The sequence below is a fragment of the Rhincodon typus genome, chromosome 19, assembly GCF_021869965.1.
Source record: "Rhincodon typus isolate 14 chromosome 19, sRhiTyp1.1, whole genome shotgun sequence".
In the NCBI taxonomy this organism is placed as follows: domain Eukaryota; kingdom Metazoa; phylum Chordata; class Chondrichthyes; order Orectolobiformes; family Rhincodontidae; genus Rhincodon; species Rhincodon typus.
The window spans coordinates 22,542,453-22,570,191 of NC_063350.1; the positions used below are offsets into that span (position 1 = coordinate 22,542,453).

Consider the following 27,739-nt stretch of genomic DNA (forward strand, 5'->3'; position numbering starts at 1 on the left):
ATGCAGTTAAAAGTTCAACGTTGCAGTCCTTCTTGAGTGCTTAGCCATGCTGGGCTCATACTCCCTACAAGGGTTCAATCTCTTCCATGTTGGGCTCACTCTCCCCAACACTCAATGCTGCCGCAGATGCCGGGAGACCTCAGACTGCCTGCTCTTGTCACTGCCGCAGGTAGGAGAGAAACTAGAGAAAGGTGCAAACTCAGGGCTAAGTAGAGGGATGGACTTTCCAAGAATTTAGCTCAGTGGTTAGAGAAAAGGGAAGGAAGCAGCAGGAGGAGCTGATTATTGGTTTCAGTCTTAGCAAAACAATAGTCCATGACATTCTTGGACATAATGCACAGAAATTCCATTTTGTGTTTATACCAATTAGAGTTTGCATTTGTAACATCACAAATTCAGACATGAGCTTTAATTTGGGGCAGCGATAATTCAAAAGCTTGGATTTTCCAACATTGATGTTGCTTTTTGTTTGCTTTTCGGTCCTAGACAGAACTGGAACTGGCTTTTAAACCCAATATTTTATGAGTAAAATTACAAGTACACACTTGGACATGGCTAAGGAGCAAGTGTGGGAAGGAAAACTGGGTAGAAATGAAATCAAAGAATAGGAACAATTAAAGGAGTGTAATTGAGGTGATTAAAGTGCAGAACTTCAGTGAACGTCAAAACCATTTCAGTTAAGGCATTTTTAAGGCTGAAGGAACAGGGCACTAATGTGAAGGAGCAGAAGGGACAGGAAACATGTGAAGGAGCAGCCCACTTGATGTAGAAATAGTTCTCCATGAGATGGTCATGAAGGTATGGCCCACTGATAGTCATTTCTGTCTAGAAGGACAAGAGCAGCAGATATATGGGAACACCACCACCTATAAGTTTCCTTCCAAGTCACTTACCATCCTGACTTAGAAATGTATCATTGTCCCTTTACTGTCACTGGTTCAAAATCACTGAATTCCCTTCCTATTGGAATTGCAAGTCAACCCACAGCAAGTGGACTGCAGTGGTTCAAGAAGACAGTTCACCACCATCTTCTCAAGGGAAGCTGGGGATGGGCACTAAATGCTGGCCAGCCAGTGTCGCCCTTTTCCCACAATTGAATAAAAAAAAGCACCACCCCCATCAGTCAGTTTTGCAGTATGCCTGCAGTTAGATACTCATGTGATCATTGCTCATATCACAGTTCAAATGGCACGGCACTGCTTTTGCCTGTCTTTGTTGACATATACCATGAGAAGATATCTTCCCTTTATTTATGCTTTGTAGGTGTGCTGGGATCTTTACATTAAGCTGGCAGATGCAATTAGTCATCACCTGATTTTGATCATCCTTGCATGGTTTCTGTTACATATGGACTTTGTATAAGCAATGGTGTGTATGTGTTTGATGTGGAGGTGCCAGTGTTGGACTGGCTTGGACAAGGTCAAAAATCACATGACACCGGGTCATAGTCCAACAGGTTTAACTGAATACACAAACTTTTGGAGATTTGCCCTTTCCTCAGGTGTAATGAGAGAGGAAGTATCATGATGCAGAGTTGATAAGTAAAAGGTCAAAGGATTGTACAACTGATGCAAATGTATTTAATAACCCTAAAATGGCTGGCTGACTCCCTCCTGTTAAATCCTTAGTCAGATAGAAAGGAGATGCAGGTTTTGATTGATTAATATGCAACTCTCCGAATTCCTTTCATGTCAATGTCCCAGGATAACTAAAGGTTTTATCAATGAATACAAGAGGTGATGTCTCGAGTCAAAAATTTGGAGAGTTGCATATTAATTCTGAAGAAGGGTCTAGGCCCGAAACGCCAGCTTTCCTGCTCCTCTGATGCTGCTTGGCCTGCTGTGTTCATCCAGCTCTACACCTTGTTATCCCATGTACCTATCCAAATGTCTTTTAAATGTTATAACTGCACCTGCATCTACCACTTCCTCGGGCAGTTCATTCTACATATGAACCACCCTCTGTGTGATAAAATTGCCCCTCAAGTCCCTTTTAAATCTTTCTCCTCTCAGTAGTTTTGAACTCCAGTAACTTAGTTGGAAGTTCAACATCATGTTGTTAAAGGACCAAAAAAGTGATGACTCAGAATATCTTTTGATAACAAACAAATACATTGACTATGTTACAATGAGATTTATATGTCCTTAAAAAATGTAGTAAGTGTGAGATGCGACCAGAAATAAGCTGCAAAAGTATTTCCTTTACATCAATCAAGGAGCATTTTTGAAAGAAACTATAAAAATGGAATTTTAAATTATCACTGACAGTTAAAGCAATCGTTTACAATGGTTTTCTTTTTATGAGTTTAAATCTGTCATACTTCAGCAGACTAGAGCACACTACTTTGCACTTGAAGGGATGTGTTCAGTGCAGGATAATTCTGTAGGTTTTCTGTTGTCATGGTGATAATACTTATCTTTTGTAGTACTCTTTTTCTTTCAACCTGACTTAATACTAGTGAGCTTAATCAATTCAGTGCTAATTAAGCTCTTTTTTTCAACAAATGCATCATAGTCCATTGGAAAAGCTTTGTTGAGTCAATCTGAAGGTTAAAGGTAACACTATATATTTTTCATTCTGGGAACAAAGAGTGTTTTAATCTGTTGGATAGCACAGAATGCTATCTCTTCCCCATTAGTCTAATTCTGGCCTCTGAACTTGAACAACAGTCATGTCGCACTTTTGTTTTCTGAAATGCTAACCTTCTTTGTTTTATATTTCCAGAATTTTAAGTTCTTATTTAGGTTTTCAATATTAGAATTTTTCTTTCAAGTGTAACTTCAGCACTCTGTAATCCCACCCATGCTCAAAGGGAGCATGGGGAAGAAATTGGGCCACAAGTCTGTTGCACTGATTGTTCAAATAATAGAATCGTAGAATAAATCTATTGATCTCTTTATTGTCTTATCATTTTACTGATGATAATGTTGAAACACCCTTGTTTCTGATGCTCAGGTAGTGGCATACTATATATTGTGAACAATACCACTTCCAAAGTTCAAGTCTGGAAGAAGTTCAAATGATTAGTGTGAAATCCTACATGTAAAGAAAGGCCCCATCTCATCTAATGATAATGGGGAGGCAATGGTCGAGTGGTATTATTGCTGGACTGTTAATCCAGAGTCCCAGGTAATGTTCTGAGGACCTGAGTTTGAATCCTACCATGGCAGATTGTGGAATTTCAATTCAATAAATACCTGGAATTAAGAGTCTAATGATGACCATGGATCCATTGCCGGTTGTCGGAAAAACCCATCTGGTTCACTAATGACCTTTAGGGAAGGATACTGCCATCATCAACTGTTCTGGTTTACATGTGACTCCAGCCCCAGAGCAATGTGGTTGATTCATAATTGCCTTCTGGGCAAATAGGGATGGGCAACAAATACTGGCCTAGCCAGCAACGCCCTCATCCCATGAATAAATATAAAAAGCACTTGAGTTAATTTAACTTGGCTAAAAATAGCGAAGGATTTCCATGTTTCTCAAATTCTAAAGTACAATTCTGTGGGGAGATTTCAATGGCTTGAGAATTGTGTGTCATATGCTAAGCAGGATATGTATTGCAGCCCCAGGTATTCCTGAAGATGATGTGTCAACCTAGTGAAGTCACCAAACAGGGCTACTTGCAAGCTATACAACACAAGCAGCAAGTAATAGGCAGAGCTAAGCGATCCCACAACCAACGGATCAGATCTAAGCTCTTCAGTCCTGCCACATCCAGTCCTGAACGGTGGTGGACAATTAAACAACTCACTGGAGGAGGAGGCTCCACAAATATCCCCATCCTCAATGATGGAAGAGCCCAGCACATCAGTGCAAAAGATAAGGCTGAAGCATTTGCTGCAATCTTCAGCCAGAAGTGCCGAGTGGATGATCCATCTTGGCCTCCTCCAGTGGTCCCCAGCATTAGTGCCCAGATCTAGTCCCCAGATACCAGTGTTTATCCAATTTGATTCACTCCACGTGATAACAAGAAATGGCACCAGATACTGCGAAGGCTACCGGCCCTGACAACATTGCAGCAGTAGTACTGAAGACTTGTGCTCCAGAACTTGCTGCCCCTCTAGCCAAGCTGTTTCAGTGCAGAAACAACACTGGAATCTATCCAACAAAGTGGAAAATTGCCCAAGTACAACCTGTACACAAAAAGCAGGACTAATCCAATTCGGCCAATTAACACCCCATCAGTCTACTCTTGATCATCAGTAAAGTGATGGAAGGTGTCATCAACAGTGCTATCAAGCAGCACCTGCTCAGAAATAACCTGCTCAGTGACACCCAGTTTGGATTCCACCAGGTCCACTCAGCCTCTGACTACATTACAGCCTTTGTTCAAACATGGACAAAAGAGCTGAATTCCAGGGCTGAGGTAAGAGTCCTTGATGTCAAGGCTCCATTTGACCAAGTGTGGCATCAAGGAGCCCTAGAAAAACTGTAGTCAATGGGTATCTGCCCCTTGACATTCAATGATATTACTATCACAGAATTACCCACTATCAACATCTTGGGAGTTATTTTTGATCAGAAACTAACTGGACTTACCACATTAACACAGTGGCTACTAGTGCAGGTCAGAGGCTAGGAATACTGTGGTGAATAACTCACCTCCTGACTCCCCAAAGCCTGTCTGCAAGGCACAAGTCAGGAGTGTGATGGAATACTCCCCACTTGCCTGGATGAGTGAAGCCCCAACAACACTCAAAAAGTTTAACACCATCCGGGACAAAGCAGCCCATCTGACCAGCACTACACCCACAAGCATCCACTCCCTCCACCACTGACACTCAGTAGCAGCTGTGTGTACTATCTACAAGATGCACGCAGAAATTCACCAAAGATCCTCAAACTCACAACCACTTACATCTAGAAGGACAAGGGCATCAGACATGTGGGAACACCAATACCTCAAAGTTGCCCTCCAAGCCACTCACCATCCTGACTTGGAAATAAATAGCTGTTCCTTCACTGTCGCTGGGTCAAAATCCTGGAATTCCCTCCCTAATGACATTGTGGGTCAACCCACAGCAGGTGAACTGCAGCAGTTTAAGAAGGCAGCTCACCACCATCTTCTCAAGGATAACTAGGGATGGGCAATAAATGTTGGCCAGCCACCATCACCCACATCCCACAAAATGAATACATTTTCAAAAAAATACAGTTCTGTGCCTTGAGCTAAATTGTAACATCCATACCATATATTTATCAGGCTTCTAATTTTTCTTAAACTTGTGCTGGTCACATCATCACCATTCAATACATTGAAGCCATTAGTTATGACAATATTTTGTCTCTGTGGACAACATGATCAGTAGTCCAACAGAGGAATGCAGCTTTCTGTTTAGATAAAACTGTTTAATGGAACATTATAGCATAAGCCAAACAGATTTAGATCTTCAAAAGCCAGTATATTTGTGATCAGTTTTGCCCAAATTATATCAGGATATATCAGGATTAATTCAAAACAGAAATTTCATTGTGTTTCTCAGGTTTTACAACTGCATTCATCCCAAACTTCCACCCAAAATGTTTTTACAATGTGGACGTTTGGAAACAATCAGACTCCAACCTCAGACTCTCCACAGTCAAGGATTTCAGGCACACCTAAATCCATTCCAAAGAAGATGTGTCAGACTTGAAACATTAACTCTGTTTCTCTCTCCACAGATGCTGCTAGACATGCTGCGTTTCTGCATCATTTTGTGTTTTTATTACCCATAAATGGATTTCTCGCTGCTGAGAGATTTTCCCCAACACGCAAATTCTCCAAAGCAGTATAATTCTCAGTGTCAGAATTTTTAACCAAATTTTCTCCAATTTAAGATGCTGATTAATCCAGCATGAATACATTTCCAGGCTCGTCAAAAAGCATATAGCATTCACTTTATCAATACCTGCCACGGACTAAAGTGAAGCTCAATTCCATCTTTAGAGTTTGCAGTGCTATTTCACTCTATCACACAGAGAAAATAATTTATCTGTTCTAAGGATGCATTGTATTCCACAGAGTGAATTGAGAGTAAAATACTTTGAGTTCACATTACATCTTTCATTCCTTGTATTAGACTTAGTTTAAATCACTTTGACTTGCTGATGTCATGACTTTGCCAGGTTTCTTTAACTGACTGCAGAAAAACTGTAAAAACATTTAATAAGATTCAATTTACGATTATTTCGTGACAATTTATTCTAAATTGTGAATTTGTTAAAATGGGAGACAACTGATGGATTGAGGGCAGGATAGAGAAAACAAATTTTGAGGCTATGTTTGGGAAGCGGCCTTTTTCAGAAACCAGCTTTCAGACATCTGAGAAACAAGAAATAAAGAACTGCTCAATCTTCCTCACAATTTTCTAAACTAGCCCCTTAAATCTGTTCCCTTCAGAAAACAATTGTTGGATCAAGAACACCTCAGAATTTTGTCTTTTAAAATATTCCATTCTCCCACGTCTTAACTTTTGTCTCCCAGATAAATATTGTACCCCACAGCATATTTCAACCTGAAAAACATCACGAACGTTAGAAATATTGTGTATCATTGGGACTAGAGCAACAAAACTCAAAGTTATTTTAAGTATGTTAGAAATAGCTCAAATCCAAAATATCAATGCCCTTAACATGGTGAAGGTAATTTATTCCGAGTGCAATAAATTGATAAAGATTGCAAATGGCTCTTTAATCTGCAAAAACTGAATAAGAAACAAATAAACATAACAATAATTTTCATTTTTTATTTTTTTATTATTGGTAAAGTCTTACTGAAGGTACTTGCAAAGATTTGTAGCTCGGGTTGTGGGTGAGGTTGTTGACTTGCTCGCCGAGCTGGCTGGTTATAGTTCAGACTATATGCTAGGTAACATCATCAGTACGGTCTCTGTGAAGTGATGTTGTTCTACTCCACTTAGTATTTATATGATCTGGTCTGTGGGGGTGTTTTGTGTCATTTTTGGTTCTTTTTTGCAAGGATTTGCAAATAGGGTCTAATTCCACATGTTTACTGATTGCATTATGGGTGGAGCACCAGGCCTCTAGGAATTCTCGCGCGTGCCTATGGTTTGCTTGATCTAGGAAGGTCACGTCTTCCCAGTCAAATTGATGGCCTTCATTGTCCAAGTGTACTGAAATGAGGGAAAGTTCATTGTGTCGTTTTGCTGCTAGCTGGTGTCCATGTATCCTGATGGCTAGTTTCCTTCTTGTCTGGCTGATGTAATGTTTTTGGCAGTCCTTGCATAGTATTTTGTACACTATGTTGGTCCTGCATGTCGTGGTATGGAGTCTTTGGTCCTTGTAAGTGTTTGTCATAGTGTGGCTGTGGGTTTGTGTGCTGTCCTGATTCCTAGTGGTTGAAGGAGTCATGTTGTCAGTTCCGATATGTTCTTGACATATGGTAGGGTGGCCGGTGTATTAGGTTGTATTGTGTCCTGTTGGTGTTGTCTATCTAGTAAGCATCTGCGGATGAAGTTGGTGGGGTATCCATTGATAGCGAAGACCTTGTATAGGTGCTGTTCCTCCTTCTTGCAAAGTTCAGGTGTGTTGCAGTGGGTTGTGGCCCATTTGAACAGTGTCCTTACGCAGCTTTGTTTGTGGACATTGGGTGATTGCTGTGGAAATTGAGGATTTGGTCAGTGTGGGTTGCCTACCTGTATACTGTGGTTTGGAATTCCTCATCCATCACTCGTTCTACCCTGACATCTAGGAATGGAAGTTGATTGTTGTTTTCCTCTTCTCTTGTGAATTTGATCCTGGTGAGTACATTGTTGATGAGGTGGTGCATCTCTTCTAACTTTGTGCATTGAATGATGACAAATGTGTCGTCCACGTATCGTACCCACAGTTTTGGCTGTATGCGGGGGAGGGTCATGCGTTCCAATCTTCGCATGCCTGTCTCTGCAATAAATCCTGAGATGGGTGACCCCACAGGTATGCCATTGATCTGCTTGTATAATTGACCGTTAGAGGTGAAGTGTGTGGTGAGGCATAGGTCCAGTAGTCTGAGTATATTGCCCTTGCTGATGGAGCTGTCAGTTGGCGTTCCTGTTTCCTGTAGTAATGTAGCCAGCGTTTCTTTGGCTAGTGGGATGTCAAAGGGCATGAATAGCGCTGTAATGTCAAAGGATACCATAATCTTGTCGTCGTTGATTTTGATGTTCCTGAGGCTATTAAGGAATTCCTGGGTTGAGTGGATGGAGCTGGGTGATCCGTCGACCAGGTGTTTCAGTGTTTATTGTAGGTCCTTGGCTAGCTTGTATGTAGATGTGCCTGGTAGGGAGACAATGAGTCTGAGGGGGCGGTCTGGTTTGTGTACTTTGGGGAGTCTGTAGAAGCGTGGGGTGTTCAGACTTTCTGGTTTCATTTTTATGTAGTCAGTCGTGGTTATTTGTCCGGCATTCTTTTGTTTCTTTAGTGTTTGGGTGATCCTACTTCCTTGACGCGCTGTGGGGTCTATCTTCACCTGTTGGTAAGTGTCTGTATCTGCAAGCAGAGCCTGTGCTTTTTCAATGTAGTCTGATTTGTTCATAATGACAGTCATGCACCCTTTGTCCGCTGGTAGGATTATGGTGTTCCTGTCTTTCATGAGTCCTTCGAGTGGTCTTCTCTCTGATATGTTTCGGGTGTCCCAATCATTTCTCCAGTTCAATGCATGGATTATAGCCACTCTATGACAAACATTCACAAGGACCAAACACTCCATACCCATGACATGCAGGACCAACATAGTGTACAAAATATCATGCAAGGACTGCCAAAAATATTACATCGGCAAAAACAGGAAGGAACCTAGCTATCAGGATATACGAACACCAGCTAGCAACAAAATGACATGACAAACTTTCCCTCTTTTCCGTATACTCGGACAATGAAGGCCATCAATTTGACTGGGAAGACGTGACCTTCCTAGATCAAGCAAACCATAGGCACGCGCGAGAATTTCTAGAGGCCTGGTTCTCCACCTGTAATGCAATCAGTAAACATGTGGAATTAGACCCCGTATGCAAACCCTTGCAAAAAAGAACCGGAAATGACACAAAACACCTCAACAGACTGGATCATATAAATACTAAGTGGAGTAGAACAACGTTGCTTCAACGGAGGCCGCACTGATGATGTTACCTAGCATGGCGACGAAATGTCTGAACTATAACCAGTCAGCTCGGCGAGCAAGTCAACAACCTCAGTAAAGTCTTATATTTTAAAAATTAAACTTTATTACAAGTATATAAAGCCAAAACAAGTCTGTTGTATCCCAGTATAAAACAAGTTTAGAAGAGAAAAACTTCACTGGCAATTCCGAACAGAACTGCAGAACTGCACTCACTGGTGACCTCTAATCAAAGTCAGGAAAAGACACCAAATGAGAATTCAGCGGGCAAGGACTTCACATGCCTTTGTCAGTGTTCTCTGGCACTTAGGATTGTGCCCAATACACAGTGCACCCATGTCCTTATAATTTCTATGTAAGGCAATCAATAAGTTTTTTTCTAAATCCTCGTTCATAAGTTCATAAGAAATAGAGGCATAATTAGGCCATTCAGCCCATCGAGTCTGCTCCACCATTCCATCGTGGCTGATATGCTCCTGATGCCCATTTTCCCGCCTTCTTTTGATAACCCATCAAACCATTACCAATTAAAAATTTCCTTAAATTTACTCACTGTCTCAGCATTCACTGCACTTTGGGGTAGTGAATTCCACAGCTTCACCACCCTTTGGGAGAAGCAGTTTTTCCTCAACTCTGTTTTAAATTTGCTACCCCTTATCCCCTTATCCTAAGACTATGACCCCTCATCCTAGAATGCCTCACAAGAGGAAGCATCTGCTCCATATCTATTTTATCTATGTCTTTTATCATCTTGAATACCTTAATTTGATCTCCCCTCACTCTTCTAAATTCCAGACAGTATAGGCCTAAACTGTTCAACCTCTCCTCATACAACAAACCCCTCATCTCTGGGATCAATCTCGTGAAATTCCTCTGAACTGCTTCCAGTTCCATCATATCCTTCCTCAAATAAGGGGACCAAAACTGTGTACAATACTCCAGGTGTGGTCTCACCTATGCCTTGTATCTCCAAGTGTGGTCTCACCAATGCCTTCCTTGGGGTCTAAGCAATTTTTCTTTACATTTCCCTCTGTAGCCAGACTGTATTTATCACAAAGCTAGTACACCTTATTGTTGTGTACTCTGATATACGATACATTGCATTCCAAAGGCTGGGTAAAATAATGAATCCCAGCACAGGAATCCCCATTCACTCTCATTGGCACAACTTCAACAATAGTTTTTCTTTCAATAATAGTTTCTTCCCAAGCAGCAGGTTTACAAATCCTACTTTTTGCCGCGTTCTGACAGGAACCAAGCGGAGTCACAAAGCAATGCATTCTAATACTTTACACATGGAGCATCATTGATATGTGGTATACACTGTGGCATTAGATGGATATTGTATAAGATGAAAGCAGAATTGAACGATTATTTCCGTGATTCACTGAAGGATATTATTTTTTACATGTGACCAGGTGGATCTTCAGTTTCTTTCCTGGTCCTGTTCTTTCTATGTTTAAGTGCTGATATCTCTAGGTCAATTTCAACATAATGGAATAATATTTAATAAATAATAAGTTTTCACAAAGTAAAATTATAATCATATCAAATGTTAATAATTCTAATTATTTTTGACAACAGGCAAGTGTTGGTTCACTGTAAAATTTGTTTGTGTGTGTGCATGTTCGTATAAAAAGAGTTTATATTCATCGTATATTTTCCAGCCTAGCTATTATCTTCCTGTAAAACAGATTTGTGTAGGTCATTCTTCAAAGTGTTGTGAAAAGTTTGCAGTTTATTTGTCAAAAGCAATTTTTCAAGCAACCACCATTCTTCCCTTTTCAGAGTTTGTCAGAAGGACAGTCAGCAGCTTGGGACACTGCCAAGAAAGAGGAAAATCGCTCCAAGAACAGATATGGGAACATCATTGCTTGTAAGTGTATGCTGTCCTGAATGGATGTGTTTCATTAATAACAGTCTGTAACATTGCTTTCCTGAGGAATACATTCCAATAAAGGTTAGCAATGAAAATTAAACAAAACTCTTCATGAAAAATAATTCATTTACAAACTATGCCTAATTGTTTGGGAAGATTTATGCACCAGCCTCCAAAAAGGGATGCAGTATAAACTAAACTGCATTAAGTGAGAGCACATGGTAATAATAATGATTTTAAATCAGTGCCTCCAATGCACTGGGGTAGGTTTTTCTTGGTGGGAGCAAATCTGTTGAGTACCAATAGTGCCTGCATTTGGCTGACAGACTGCAGGCAGTAAACAATGTGGTTGACTCTTAACTGCCCTCTGGGCAATAAATGCTGGCCTAGTCAGCGACGCCCTCATCCCATAAATGAATAAAGAAGAAAAAAAATCCTCAGGGCTCCTTGCTGGCTATGTCTTCCCCAGTAATGAGTGTCCCAGTCTTATTCTCCAGGGGTGATATAGGAGGGTTGCTGCTGTGGGCCTCAACAACTGGGGTGAAGAAGGGACGTGGAGCAAGAGCATTGCAGTTTGACTTTGTGGGGGATGGAGGAGCATTCCACTCTCTGTGTCTCAGAAACACACCATAAACATTAACCGCATGCTCTTCTTCAGCTTGACCACTCGCTGAAACTGCGCACAGTACACGCTCTATCCGGTTATGTTAAAATAGCAAATGGTCTTTTGTATGTAATTTATTTTCAGAACAGATTAAAACAGAATGCAACATATAGAAAATTAACACTGCGTTAAGATAATTTATTGTGGTAGAAACAAATAGCCATAAAAGGATGCTGTTACATTCTTAATGAATATGTTAAACATTGTTCATAATTCCAAACAACCAACTGATTGTACATTTCTTGTTTTCAATTTATTTACAAATCTAAGCTAATCACTGGATTCCTTTTTTTAAGAGAATACCTTTTCTCTTGACTTGAACTTTCAGAACTTCAGAATTTCAGGATGTTGCTGGGAATGGAAGGTTTGACTATAGGGAGAGGCTGGATATGCTGGGACTTTTCCACTGGAGCGTAGGAGGTTGAGGAGTGACCTTATAGTGGTGGTTTATGAAATCATGACGGCTATTAATAAGGTGAATGGTAGGTGTCTTTTCCCTATAGTGGGCAATTTCAAGACTAGGAGGCATTTTTTTAAGGCAAGAGGAGAATGGACATGAGGGGCAACATTTTTACACATAGTTGTTCCTATGTGGAATAAGTTTTCAGAGGAAGTGGTGTGTGCAGGTACAGCTACAATGTTTAAAAGACATTAGGATGGGTACATAAATAAGAAAGGCTTGGAGGGATATGAGCGAAGTGCAGGCAGATGGGACTGTTTAGTTTGGGATAATGGTCCTCATGGACTGGTTGGACCAAAAGGTCTGTTTCTGTGCTGTATGTCTCTATAACTCTATAACTTAGGGAAGCACCTTGACTTAAGTCTGAGGAGAATGTTTCTCTAACATGGATTGATTTTGCCCTTGCCCTTCATTTGAATTTGCCTCGTTTGTCTGATTTTGACTTGGATCTTAACTGGTTCCAGGCACCACTTGTGTTGGAGATGTTGGTCCTCGACTCGTATCCCAACTATCTAATTCATCAGACTCATTTGATTCTTCATAATTCCCTTCTTCTTCATGAACCTCTGAAGATAGAACATGATCTATGTGTACAAACCTAACCTTTCCACCACCAAACATCTTTTAATGCCTTTTCCTGGTAGCCACCTCAACCACTTATGATGGTTTATTTAACATGGGTAAGCTGCCGGAGGACTGGAGGGTGCTTAATGTTGTGCCTTTATTGAATAAACGCTGTAAGGAGAAGCCTGGGAACTATAGACCTGAGAGTCTCTCACCAGTGGTCAGTAGGTTGTTGGAGGTGATCCTGAAAGATAGGATTTACATGCATAAGCTTCCCCAATCCATCTGTGCCAATTTGTGGATTATACCCTCATAGTTCCCTCTATTTAGATTAAAGACTATAATTTCAGATTCCATTACTTCACTTTCCATTTAAATGAAGAATTCTATCATATCATGGCCATTCTTCCCCAAGGAATCCCGCACAACAAGAATAAAGAATACAATAAACAGCTGTTGTTGAATCAAATTCTGCAAAAGCAACTTGCAGGTGCTGCCATGGCCCAGCTGCCCATTTCCATACTTGTAGGGGTACCGACAACTGCTGCTTTTTGGAGCTTGAAATACCCTACACCGTTTCATTCTGTGTCCTTTGTCCCTTTATTAACCCTGGCCACCAAAAATAGCTTCTCACAAGACTCATTGTCAAACATTCAGAAAAGATTTGCAAGGATGTTGCCAGGGCCTGAGGATTTGAGGTACGGGGAGAGGCTGAATAGACTGGGACTATTTTCCCTGGAGCATCGGAGGCTGAGGGGTGACCTGATAGAGGTGTATAAAATCATGAGGGTCATGGATACGGTAAATAGCCAAGGTCTTTTCCGTGGGGTAGGGGAGTCCAAAACTAGAGGGCATAGGTTTAAGGTGAGAGGGGAAAGATTTAAAAGGGACCTAAGGGGTAACTTTTTCACGCAGAGGGTGGTGCGTGTGTGGAATCAGCTGCCAGAGGAAGTGGTGTAGGCTGCTACAATTACAACATTTAAAAGGCATCTGGATGGGTATATGAAGCGGAAGTGTTTAGAGGGATATGGGCCAAATGCTGGCAAATGAAACTAGATTTATTTAGCATATCTGGTCAGCATCGACATGTTGCATAGAAGGGTCTGTTATCGTGCTGTATATCTCTATAGCTCTATGACTCTAAACTTATTCCTAAGTGTTGATTATGAAGGTTCCAGAACAACTGTGGTCTTGACCTTTTTCAACTGACAACTTATACATATGTATATAAAAAAAGCCTGATTTCATAATCCAACATCAGTATGGGCCACTCATTTGTATATCGTCATACAATTTCAAAAATACAGAGTGCCTGTGAGTTGTTCCACCAATGCCTTTGACTGTGACTGGCAACTCATCTGCATGAAAAGAAAAATACATTCTCCCCTGTTGGTTTCTACATCAGATAGGGATGGTAATCCAGACATCACATCAGCATTACAATGATCCTCCAATCACCTGTATTTAATATCATGCTTACAAGCAGGCAAAAATCAAAACCCATCTCTGCATTCAGGCTGCAGCTAAAGTGCATATGGGAGCCTTTTAGAATCAAAACAGCCATCAGTGCCTTATGATCAGTTTGATTGTGAAATTATGACCAGACAGGTATTGTGGGTTTTTATTCCCACGTTCCCTGACCATAGAGATGTACAGCATGGAAACAGACCTGTCAGGTTTACTCTGAATATCAATAACCCAAGGCAATTCTAACAAGGAGATATACTCAACATTCTTTATTAAAGTAATGTACACTACAAAAATACTGCAAAATCTTACCCCTACGATGCTTACAATCGCAAGTGAACCTGTTTTCATGGACCTGTCTGAGGATCAGCCAGAAACAGGTAACCAGGCTGTTCCATCTCAATCTCCAGCTGCTGATCTCCTCCTGAGTGAGGTAACCACGCTCTGAAGCTTTCTCTTCTCATACAAACAATGCTGTGTGTTCAAACATTGACATTATCCAGTCTCTAGCAAAGGATCCATTTGACCATGGCCAGTATCTCAAGTGTGTCATATTTCTGATTAGTTTGACTAATTGCTCATTAAGTCTTACTGTGTTTCCCTCAAAACGGCTTAATTCTTGGTCGCTTTTAAAAAACTTTGACCTCAGGCCAGCTTGTTCAAGCTGCTCAAGATGATATTTACACAGCAAAAACTTTTGACAATCACAAATTTATCTGATAAATAGTTAACATTATCACCTCTGATTCACTGTGTCTGAGGAAGAGTCATTCGGCCCGAAACATTAACTCTGATTTCTCTCCAGAGATGGTGCCAGAGCTTTACCAGCAATTTCTGTATTTGTCTTCAATATCTTCACAGGGTAACTGATCCCTTTTTCCAAACCAATAACTTTATGTAATTTCTGTTGGGCTTGGAACTGTAGTGCTGCTCAAGCTTACAGAAAATGTATGAAAGTGACTTGTCTTTTCCTTGAACAGAAAAATTCTTGAGTGTTTTATACACTTCCGGGCCCACTTCAGTCAGAAAAATAGCCTTTTTCCCTTTCCCCCATTGACTGACTAATGGCTAGATTATCAGGAACATCCAGGATATTGACAGTGAAAAATATGTCAAGCTGTTCCACTTATATATCAAATGACTCTTGATGATGATTGTACCCTGCACTTTGCCAATAATATCTGTTGATCTGTTGAAGCCAGTCCACCTACATGTACAAATGAGAATATCGCTTTTTAAAATTAAGCCTCAATAAAGAAAATCTCACAGGACCCCTTTCTGAAGAAGGGTCTAGACCCGAGACGTCAGCTTTCCTGCTCCTCTGATGCTGCTTGGCCTGCTGTGTTCATCCAGCTCTACACCTTGTTATCTCACAGGACCCCTACCAGCTTGTTGGATGCTTATCTAACCCACATTTATGTAGCAATGGACATACACAATCTTACATCATCACTGTCTGCAGCACTACTAATGATCCCTGTTGCACCACAGTCTTTGCCTGGAAAAGCCCTGCTATCTGCAGTTTAGGTAAATGCTTGTCAGCTTTATCACAGTTTAAATGATGGATCTTCCACCTTTTGTACAGTCTCAATAGTGTCCTAATTTTCTTCTTCCTTTAGACACTCTGCTTCAGTTTCTAATTCACACCTTTATTCCTACAATTCTGGCTATGTTACCTTCCTATCTACAACCTAATTTATAATTGGCTCTGTGGCCCTTGACAATTGAGTTGGCAGATGTGTGTATTTGTGGATGCTTCGCATTCTTGTTGAGCTGTGAGAATGGCCCCAAGGTGAGACCAGTTCTTGTGACGGGTGTAATATGGTGGGTTCAATGAACGTTAACACAGATGTTCGATGCAGTGCATTGCAGATAGTGGATGCAGTGCATTGAAGTTGTGAGGCTAATGGTGGTACTGTTATTGAGAAGTGTGTTCATGAGTCTGGATCTTACCTTGTCAAATCATTAATTTTGTTGCAGCATACCCTGGAATCAATGTCCCTGGCTATGGCCTCTCAGCAAGGTCTTCCACATCCACCACATCTCTGTCTTCCTTTCCCCTAGCAGGTGTAGAGTATGATTTCTCCCCTGGACATCTTCCTTAAATAAAGTGACCAATACTGTGCACAGTACTCCAGATGTGGTTTCACCAGTACTCTATGTAACTGAAGCATAACCTCCCTAGTTTTTGGTATTTAATTCCCCTTGCAATAAATGATAGCATTAACTTTCCTAATTGCTTGCTGTACCTACTTACTAACCTTTTAATGGACATCATCCACCGGGACCTCCAGTGCTGCCACTGTCAACTATGTGCACTCTTCCTTGTCCTTGAGCTATTATCGATGGCATTGTGGATCATCCAGCAAATTTAACACCTTCCATGAAAGTGGGTGCTTGAATTGAGGATGCTTTCATTTTTCCATGCAACTGAAATTTCTGCTAATTGCCACTTCAGCGAATAACGTGCAAGAACTTGATTTCACACTTCATTGTAAGCACTAATTATCTGATTCATGCACAATGGAATCCAGATCCCTCTATATCTGAGAATCAGCAATCTCTCACTATTCAAATAATATGCCTTTTTATTTTTCCAGCCAAAACGGACATCTTCACCCGATGGTTAACTTCATACCTCTGCCATCATGAATAGAACCCAGGTCCCTGGTGCTGTGAGGCAGCAGTGCTAAGCACTGTGCCACCAAGCTGCCCCAAATGGACGTAATGGAGATGGGACATTGATATACATTTGTCCCACTTCTTCATTCAGTTCCAACTTATGCTCCCAGTTTTCTACACAAATAACAAATGAATTATCATATTGAAGCTCGGCCTTCTAATGTTTGTGATCAGACTCTTGCTTCCTTTCAACAGCAATTTTCAGGCTTGTCTCTTGGCCAATTTTGAACAAAGTGTTCAATGTTAACATATAGTCCAACAGACCCACAATACAATATTAGTGTAGCTTCCTCTTAACTCATACTGTTTTAATTGGATAGGTTTGGAAATCAGTCTTTGTGGTGTTATTAAATTCCTTTGTTCAATGCATACCCACAACTAAGAATTGCAATGACCTCCAACACCTGGATGATGTGTTTTGCTAGAGTCTTTAGTCAGAGCCTCAGAAATAAATGCATCTGATTCTTTTTTAAACTTTAGGTGCATGCTAGATCATAGCAGAGTGTGTCCTCTGCCTGTTGTTACCTCTGTGAGGTCCAAGCTATTTTGAGGTTGGGCCTCAGTTACAGGCAGCCAGTGAGCTGCAAGTGAACCACCTTCCAAGACAGTTAGAGAAGGTAGGAAATCAGCAGGCTTCCGTGTTTGTTTTTCCTGTGCTTACTATATATTTCCCAGATTCCCAGTTTACTGCTTAGACTTTCAGTTTTCTACGTGCATTATAATGTCACAACACAATACCTTATTCCTGATGAGACTGACACTATGGCTGAATAATTCATAAATAAATGCATGAAGTGGATTGAAACAAATCCATTTCAAATTTTGAAAATTGTTTCTGTAATTACTATTCATACCATTTGTGAAAATTGATTTTTTTTATCCATAAGGTATTTCCCTCATTGTCCTTGTTTTTTTATTGTTTGGAATGAAATGGAAAAATTATATAAAAAGTCTTCTTTGTAATATGAAAGTGCTGCAGTGCAGTCAATTCCTAGAATGTACAAATTTGGATAAATACCAAAGCAGCAGTAGGATTTGTTGGCTGCAGAATTCATGATGTTCCATTTTATGTTGGGGACAATCGTAATTTCACTACTTGTCAGTAGACAAAGCAAAGGATTGAATGTTGAAAGCTGCTTTTTTGTGTGAAATTTATTCGAGTGGGAGAAGTGAACTTGTTCTGTCCTTTCTCGTGATATGTTGGCCACCAGAAGCCTAAGCAGCTTTTAATTTAATTTAGCAATTTATAATTATGTGCGTTGCTGAGGCAATGCTGTGTTTTTAATATGTGAGAAACTCCTTGCTGGCATGAAGCTAGCTTGTCACTTTTAAGGTACTGGAATGTCAGCAATCAAGTTGAGTTTCCTGAAAACAGTTTCTTATCTTCCTTTGTAGAAAAAATTGCCCCGATGCCAAATTGAGGTTTTTAACATTTTCTTCTTGAGTCACAATTTTGATGCCACTGCTCCTCATCATACACTAGCCTTGATCTTATTGGATTTTCTTTGTTGTCGCGCCACACCCAGTTCAGCTTAGCAATATATAACATCAATTGACAGCGCACTTCACCATTTTTGTACAATCTATACTATTTTTTGTCAGCTGTGTGGCTAACTCATGAAGAAACCTTTCACTGTGATTAAGACAATCCAAGTTGATCTGTGTAAGTAGATTCCATTTACCTGTATTGAAGCACCTGCATTTTTCTTTTAGAACCACGGATATGTCATTCCTCAATGGTTAAATTTTGTTATGTGAGCGATGAAGGAAGAGTTGTCACCCTTTGCCTCAGATACATTTGGCTCCAGGATTTTAGTAGGATTGTCAGTCTTCTTCAGTCATGTGTCTGATTGAATTCAATGCCCGCTATCAGCGATCTGTAGTGCCTATGAGCAGAACAGGCAACAGGAAAGCTGTTCAACCAAATAGATTAAAGGATCCTCATAGACAGTAAAGCAGGAAGTTATAAAACAGGAAATATAAATTACAATTAAATCCTAGAAGAGAAAGCAAAATAAAAACTAAGCCATAAACAAGGAGGCAAAATGGGACCACTACAAAAGCGGAACTCAAACCAGTTAAGTTACCAAGGGAATGAGACTCCATTACTATAACAAGGTTGGAGGAGTGCTCTGTCTCTCTCTAAGCACACTGCCCTGCTAATGACAGCTAACATTACATTATTTATCCAGTCATTGACATGGCTAATTGTGTCTCTATGTTAAAATCAGAATAAAACGACCTACCAACCAGGTTTCTTTTAACAATCAAAAAAGCTATTGATTTATTATGAAATAAAACTTATTTTGGTAAAGTGTGAAGCTGGTTAACACACCATTTGAAATATGAAAGTATAAATATTTACTCTTCTAAATAACCTAAAACACTTACAGTCACCAGGTAGAGAAAAAAATTCTCTGCAAGGATTGATTTTGGTAAAAAGTACTTAGGCCAACAATTGTTAGTTATTGAAGGAACAAAGAATAAAGTGTGGAATATTCAGGATGGCTTCCTGTTGGCAACATGATACACATAGACAGGTATCACCAAACACAAGCAATTGTCTCTGGAACCTTTACAGATGAATTTCACTCAGGAACTGTTGGGAATTTGTTCAGACTCTTTTTCAAGAGAATGGATCAGGATTTTAGTCCTCGCATTGAACTCGAAACAGGTATTTCTCAGAAGGGGAGCAGCTGACCAGGTCAGCTTTATTCTGTGATGCAACCAAATTCTTAAAAAATGTCCAAAACAAAGCCATAAAGTCCAGACAGGTTACTTTCAGTAAACCCAGCAGCTCCACGGGCTTAGCTGTTTAGTCAGCTCAAACTATCTCAATTCTAGTAAGTAAAAAAGAAGTTGCCCACTGTCCTTTCCATGACAAATGGCGTGCTGCAAGGATTGGTGCTGGGTCCACAGCTATTCATCATTTGTATAAATGATTTGGATGTGAATACAGGAGGCATAGTTTGTAGGTTGGCAGATGACATCAAAATTGGTGGTGTAGTGGATGGTGAAGAAGGTTACCTCAGAGTACAATGGGACCTTGATCAGATGGGCCAATGGACTGAGCAGTGGCATTTGGCACTCAATTTAGATAAATGTGAGGTGTTGCATTTTGGAAAGGCAAATCAGGACAGGACTTATAGAGTTAATAATAGGGCACTGTGGAATGTTGTTGAATAAAGAGACCTGGGGTGCAGATGCATAGTTCCTTGAAAGTAGAGTCGCAGGTAGATGGGGTGGTGAATAAGACATTTGGCATGCTTGCCTTCATTGGTGAGTACAATGAGTATAGGAGCTGGGACGTCATGTTGTGGTTGTATGGGACATTAGTGAGGCCGGTTTTAGAATACTGCGTTCAATTCTGGTCTCCCTGCTATAAGAAAGATGTTAAACTTGAAAGAGTTCAGAAAACATTTACAAAGATGTTGCTTGGATTGGAGGTTTTCAGCGGTAGGGAGAGGCTGAATAGGCTCGGGCATTTCTTCCCCTGGAGCATCGGACGCTGATGTGCAACCTTATAGACATTTATAAAATCATGAACGGCATGGATAGGGTGAATAGCTGAGGTCTTTTTCCCCGGGTAGGGGAGTCTAAAACTAGAGGGCATAGGTTTAAGGTGAGAGGGGAAAGATTTAAAAGGGACCTGAGGAGCAACATTTTAACACAGAGAGTGGTGCACGCATAGAACTAGCTATCGGTGAAAGTGGTGGAGGCAGGTACAATTACAATATTTAAAAGTCATCTGGATGGGTCCATGCATACAAAGAATTTAGAGGGATATGGGCCAAATGCTGGCAAATGACACTAGATCAGATTAGGATATCTGGTCAGTGCCAATGAGTTGGACCGAAGGGTGTGTTTCCGTGCTGTGTAACTCTTATGACTTTATGACCTGTTTAAAAACTGCCTCAGATATCCTGATGCACCACTGTTCACATGAATCCACAGAAAAAAAATGAAGCATCTTCATAGAACTACACTTATAAGATTGTTTATTTTAATTCACTGAGAGATAGTTTGGCAATAATTATAACATAAACATTGTTAACACTACTTGAACAAGGCTTTACATTTTTCATTAGACTTTAGTGGAACAATAATGATAATTTGCTTAAATTCACATATTATTGATGATTTCCATGTATATTCTATCAGTGAATACTGCAACAGTGTGACTTGTGGACAAGCAGGGTACCACAGACAGGAACATTCAGATTTCTTTGTTTAACTGTAGACATGTGAATGCCAGAAGTTGCTGTTTGTATCAGTGATAACAGCAAAAACTGACAGCCTCCCAATTATTAGAACTGCAAAAACTGGAAGGTTTTCCACAAGGTTAGGAGTGGTTTGTGGAACACAATGGTTTTCACATAAAGTTGGTGGTGTGTAGGGGGTGCAGAGGAGATTCACTCGGTTGATTCCAGTGTTGAGAGGATTGGATTATGAGGAGAGACTGAGTAGACTGGGATTATGAAACATATAAGATTATGAAGGGAATAGATAAGGTGGAGGCAGGGAGGTTGTTTCCGCTAGCAGGTGAAACTAGGACCAGAGGGCATCGCCTCAAAATAAAGGGAAGCAGATGTAGGACTGAGGTCAGGAGAAACTTCTTCACCCAAAGGGTTGTGAATCTGTGGAATTCCCTGCCCAGTGAAGCAGTTGAAGCTACCTCGCTGAATGTTTTTAAGGCAAGGCTAGATAAATTTTTGAACAGTAAAGGAATTAAGGGTTATGGTGAGTGGGCGGGTTATGGAGCTGAGTCTCAAAGATCAGCCATGATCTTATTAAATGGCGGGGCAGGTTCGAGGGGCCAGATGGCCTACTCCTGCTCCTAGTTCTTATGTTCTTATGTTCTCATGTGTAAGGTGACTTTCAGTTTCAAGAGAAATAACAGATTTTCAAACAGTGACAATATACTTCATCCAATCTGATACAATTTCCTCTTTCCTAATGTTTTGCTGATGTCTGGAGAACTTTGTAAAGTTTAAAGTCAATGTTGTGTAGACATTTATTAATTGCAATATTTTGGACATTCATGAGTTTCAGACAAATAACATTGTAGTTTGCAAAAAATGTTGCGATGCTTGAACCACTTCTTTTGGATTTGACTGAAACTATACAATGAACATTACATACTTACAAACATACAAGTGAAGAGCAGAAGTTGGCCGTTCAGCTGGGTGTTTCTGACAGGATGGACATGTGGAATAATGTGGGTGCCCAGCCCACTACCTTCATAGCTACTCCAAAGCTCCTCCCAGCTCTCCCCCCCACCTTGCACTTTCCCTTCCTGCCACCAAATGAGCCAACAGCTGCAGAGATTGGGACATGGTGACTCTCAGGGGCCAGAGTCCCACTCTGCCCACCTACAGACCATTATGGACAGGTTTGTTCTGGGGCTGTTAGCAAACTCTGAACTTCTGAGGCAGCAAAGCATCCATCCTACATTCGCCCCCCCCACCCATAAATGTGTGGCCTATGCACCAAACGGACTATGTAAATTATAAATTACAGTTATATCTACAGTATTGGTGTACTAAAATTCCTATTTTAATTCTTGGAATATTAAACATAATTACATTGTCAGATAGTAAAATATCATTCTTTAGATGTAGGCGAAGCACAAATTGCTCATCTTGCATTGCGATGAGAAGGCAGAGATAGACCTCCTTCTTGCTTTGCTGAAGTCTTAATGGTGATGGTGCTCCTTTATGGCGTGAGAGAATTCTACAGCACCAACACACAAGTGATGGGATAAAAACAATGCATATGCAAATTTTCATTACATGTGAACTAAGAAGGGAGAATGAAGGAGATGCTTTTTTTCATAAAATTATCCCTGGAGTTCACAAGGGAAGCTGGGAAAGTAACAGTGAGTTACTCCATGACAGCCTGTGTCATACTCACTGTAGCCACATTGGGGTGGAATGGTCAATCTTGAATTCAGCAGAAGGGACCTCAATTAAACAAATACTGTAGTTCATTTACTGTTGAATGTCTTGAAAATTGTTGCTGTACTATCTAGCTAGATGGGGTAAATATTCCATGAATATTCCATATTTTTGTGTAAGCCTTGTAACTGATGGACAGCTTTCAGGAATCAGCCGTTTTCATAGGATTCTAGCATCCATGTCTGTGACAAATAAAAACCCCAGTCACTGGAGAATTTCCTTTTGCTTGAACTGAATTGAAAGTTGTCTACAATATTTGGGGTATCAGTAGGAGTCAAGATGGGACGATCCATTCATCACTGAAGACAACTGCAAACTCTTCAACACTGCCTTTTTCCCTTGTGCGCTGGTCTCTACCATAGTTCAGTATGGGCTTGTTAACAAATCCCCTGATTCCTATTAGTTGTCTGTTTATTTATTGCTATTTTTAATTGGACTTGGTAAGGCCACAGAGTTATTTTCTGATCAATTGATTATGGAATCATATAGCTCCACCTATGGTGCGATGATCACATTTATCTTAGATGGAAAGATCTATGACAGATGGATTGGTGAGGATGAGGATGCTTAGCTTACTTCTTTGTACTCACTGCCTGTTTTCTTATTTTGTTTCATAGTCATGATCAAACAACTCAATAAGTATTGCCAACCAGTCATTTGTAATGGTCATTGAAGCCTCTTATCAACACTATAACTTGTGCTCTCACTTCTCTGATAACCTCCTCCAGCTGACATTCAATATAAAGAAGTGCAGATTCAGTCCAGATTTAGTTCAGTAGATAACGTTCTGCAGGGTATTTCCTTGACCTGATGAGCTGAATCTATTGGGCTTCATGACATCTAGAGTCCTGTTGAGGACTCTTCAGGTTACTCTCTCATTGTTTGCCCATCTCTGATGGTTCTATCCTGCTGCAAAGAGGGAACACTCCAAGGCATAGTGACGGAGATCTCTGGGATGTTGGCTAATAGTTTTGATTCTAATGAAGTTATGATTGAAAAGCATATCCTAAAATTTAACTTTGTTAGAAGTAATTTAGTTAGATGAATAATTATAGTAATAAGATTGAATTACTGTTTATTTAGAGAATAGAATTTGCATTGGAAATGAAAAAAGTGCAATGTTGATTATACTTAATTTTGTTCAAAATAAATCATATTGACAATTAATTCACCTTTTTCCCTTAGATGACCATTCTCGAGTACGACTTCAACTACTAGATGGAGATCCCCATTCAGAATATATAAATGCCAACTACATTGATGTAAGTTATATTTCTCATTTATTACATGGAGCAGTAATGGTATTTAAACCAAAATAAAGCAGACCCTCTGAATTCCTGGAGGGTTTTGTGTGGTAGAGCAGGCAGTGGCAGGGGCCAATGGTGGGTGGAGAAGTATTAAAGATTTGGGTCAGTTACCTCAGATTACCAGGGTCTTGATGCCAGGGTTCAGAATTTCTCAGGTAGTGGGGACAAGTACTTTCTGATATCTTCCCTCTTCTCTGACGGCTATATGATACAAGCTCATATTTCACAAAATTATACAAACTGATAGAATTGAGAATGACAATGGTTTCCTGATAGCAACAGAAAAGTGGCATTTTTTTTTAAAAAGCAAATAATCTTAAACTGGGCACAACAGATGCCCAGGAAGTTCCATTAGCAGCACAGGTCCCTCCACCCTTTGTCATTTTCCCCCCATCCTTCCCCATTCCATCAATTCCTGTCCCATTCCTTTACATTACCCAACAGCAGTGGCCCATCAGGAATGTTGGGTCTCTAAATTCTTGGATGTTCTCTGAATATAATTTATGATAGCCATGGCAGCTTGCAAGTCCTCATGCTAGCTGTTATTTACCATGATTCTAACCTTTAATTCCAAACAGACAAATAGAATAGGACTAAACTTGTGAGACAGTGCTGCTTGTTGGAAACTTTGCCTACTAGTGGTACATATCAGAAATTACACCTATGTTTTTCCAGTCATCATTTATGTGTTTTGTTTCTGAGCACGGGACACTGGTACCAGCACAGCCTTGTACAATTTGGTCCTACTGTTTATAACTGGGACAATTCTATGTTGCAGATTATTATTTTACAATAAGTGTGCTCTATGAAATTCCCCACAGTTTAGATACTGAGATGGTCTTTGGAGTGATTCTCTATTACTAAAAGACACATAATTACTTATTAGAAAGTGTGTGATGTAGGTTTTGACTACATCTCTTCTTCTCTACTATTTTGTTTAAGCAATAGTCCACATCTCTTTCTATTTGACCTGTTACTGAATGTATAAGCTTTAATTTGTTTTTGAAGTTCAAATTTGCTGCATTAAATTTTATGAATTTTCCCTCCCAATACAAAATGTCAGTCCATGAGAATGTACATCGAATGTTTGTGTAATTTCTTTGTGAGCCTCATTCAATTTTGTATAATTCTCCAAATTCCTCAGATGATCTTCAGTTGGATAATGCTCTGTGCTGGGAATGTGGAATTTATAAATACCATTATATATAAACTGAACTTCATTACAAAAATGTTTTTGTTTTCTCTTCCTGTTTATTTGGTTTCCACTTTGGTTTTCAGGGTTACCACAGACCACGCCACTACATAGCTACTCAAGGTGAGCATAAACAAGCCCAAATCTTTATGCACTGCAGAATATCATATGCTAATGTATATTCCAAGCTTCACATTTATTTGTAAATATCCAAAAGGTATTGCCTTCCACAAAAAGATTGGAAACTTTTATTATCATGGTAAGTGTTTCTGTTTTGGTGCAAACAGATAATTAGATGGGTAGAATGCTTGAGAAAAGCACAGTTGTCACTTTATAACTACACTTTCTTGGCAACAGTGGCTGTGTAGCAGCATTTCCTGAAACATTGATGAGCGGAACTGAATTTCAATTTGCTGAAGGTGCTGAGCAGGGTTTTGTAAGATGCAGATAAATCTAACACAGCAAGCCAGGCTTGTATTTCCACAAAAATGAAAAAGAAACAAAGCCATGATGAACTGTGATAATGATGACTCCATTTTTGTGTTTAACACTGACTACAAATTTCAGACATTTTTGAGCAATAAGACTGAACAGTGTTATGTAGACCAAGATGCTTGTATGTGAAACATATTGGCCTCCAACTGCATGTTTGAGTTTGTTTGCCACATGTAAAAGTTAGATCATGACACAACACAACTTATCCATGGGGAAAAGTAATGTTATCAGTTGAAGTACTTTCTTTTCATGGTTAGCATTTGTTGCCCATGTTTAAAAATGAATGTCGTTGTTTGTAACTTGGGAGCTTCTATAGTTATTAGTATTGGTTGTTTTATTTTTAAAGGTAATAAATCTTTTCCATAGTCCCTGATCTATTTAAAGTGATATTCAAGAATAATCAGAAACCCGGCAACCACTGCTCATTGGGCAAAATTATGAACCAATGTATTCCTGTTGTTAAACTCTCCTTTGCTCAAAACCACAACTACCTCCCTAATTTTTTACATCTTACAACTTCCCTCCTGAGAGTGAACTTTAACTTGTTTCACCTGCTGTTAACAGGATAATAACTAGGTTAAACTGGGGTCAATAGACAACATTGTCGAGGAGAATACTGAGATACAGTCTATTAGACTAGACGGGATTGAGGTTCATAAGGAGGAGGTGTTAGCAATTCTGGAAGGTGTGAAAATAGATAAGTCCCCTGGGCTGGATGGGATTTATCCTAGAATTCTCTGGGAGGAGATTGCAGAGCCTTTGGCTTTGATCTTTATGTCGTCATTGTCTTCAGGAATAGTGCCAGAAGACTGGAGACTAGCAAATGTTGTCCCCTTGTTCAAGAAGGGGAGTAGAGACAACCCTGGTAATTATAGACCAGTGAGCCTTACTTCGGTTGTGGGTAAAGTGTTGGAAAGGATTATAAGAGATAGGATTTATAATCATCTAGAAAGGAATAATTTGATTAGGGATAGTCAACACGGTTTTGTGAAGGGTAGGTCGTGCCTCACAAACCTTATTGAGTTCTTTGAGAAGGTGACCAAACAGGTGGATGAGGGTAAAGCGGTTGATGTGGTGTATTTGGATTTCAGTAAAGCGTTTGATAAGGTTCCCCATGGTAGGCTATTGCAGAAAATACGGAGGCATGGGACTGAGGGTGATTTAGCGGTTTGGATCAGAAATTGGCTAGCTGTAAGAAGACAGAGGGTGGTGGTTGATGGGAAATGTTCTTCCTGGAGTTCAGTTACTAGTGGTGTACCTCAAGGATCTGTTTTGGGGCCACTGCTGTTTGTCATTTTTATAAATGACCTGGATGAAGGCATAGAAGGATGGGTTAGTAAATTTGCGGATGACACCAAAGTCGGTGGAGTTGTGGATAGTGCGGAAGGGTGTTGCAGGTTACAGAGGGACATAGATAAGCTGCAGAGCTGGGCTGAGAGGTGGCAAATGGAGTTTAATGTGGAAAAGTGTGAGGTGATTCACTTTGGGAGGAGTAACAGGAATACAGAGTACTGGGCTAATGGTAAGATTCTTGGTAGTGTGGATGAGCAGAGAGATCTCGGTGTCCATGTGCATAGATCACTGAAAGTTGCCACCCAGGTTGATAGCGTTGTTAAGAAGGCGTACGGTATGTTAGGTTTTATTGGTAGAGGGATTGAGTTTCGGAGCCATGAGGTCATGTTGCAGCTGTACAAAACTCTGGTGCGGCCGCACTTAGAGTATTGCGTACAGTTCTGGTCACCGCATTATAGGAAGGATGTGGAAGCATTGGAAAGGGTGCAGAGGAGATTTACCAGGATGTTGCCTGGTATGGAGGGAAGGTCTTATGAGGAAAGGCTGAGGGACTTGAGGCTGTTTTCGTTAGAGAGAAGAAGGTTAAGAGGTGACTTAATAGAGACATACAAGATGATCAGAGGATTTGATAGGGTGGACAGCGAGAGCCTTTTTCCTCGGATGGTGATGGCTAGCATGA

The 27,739-nt window shown here is 40.2% G+C and overlaps 1 protein-coding gene across 1 annotated transcript in view; it reads left to right on the forward strand.

Annotated features, from left to right (window-relative positions):
- Positions 1 to 27,739, forward strand: part of ptprt (protein tyrosine phosphatase receptor type T) — a 928,020-nt gene that overhangs the window by 826,095 nt on the left and 74,186 nt on the right. Inside the window, exons 20-22 of the mRNA XM_048608556.1 lie at positions 10,889 to 10,976; positions 23,959 to 24,035; positions 25,359 to 25,395. Of these exons, the coding sequence (XP_048464513.1) occupies positions 10,889 to 10,976; positions 23,959 to 24,035; positions 25,359 to 25,395 (202 nt within the window). The remainder of the gene's footprint in view (positions 1 to 10,888; positions 10,977 to 23,958; positions 24,036 to 25,358; positions 25,396 to 27,739) is intronic.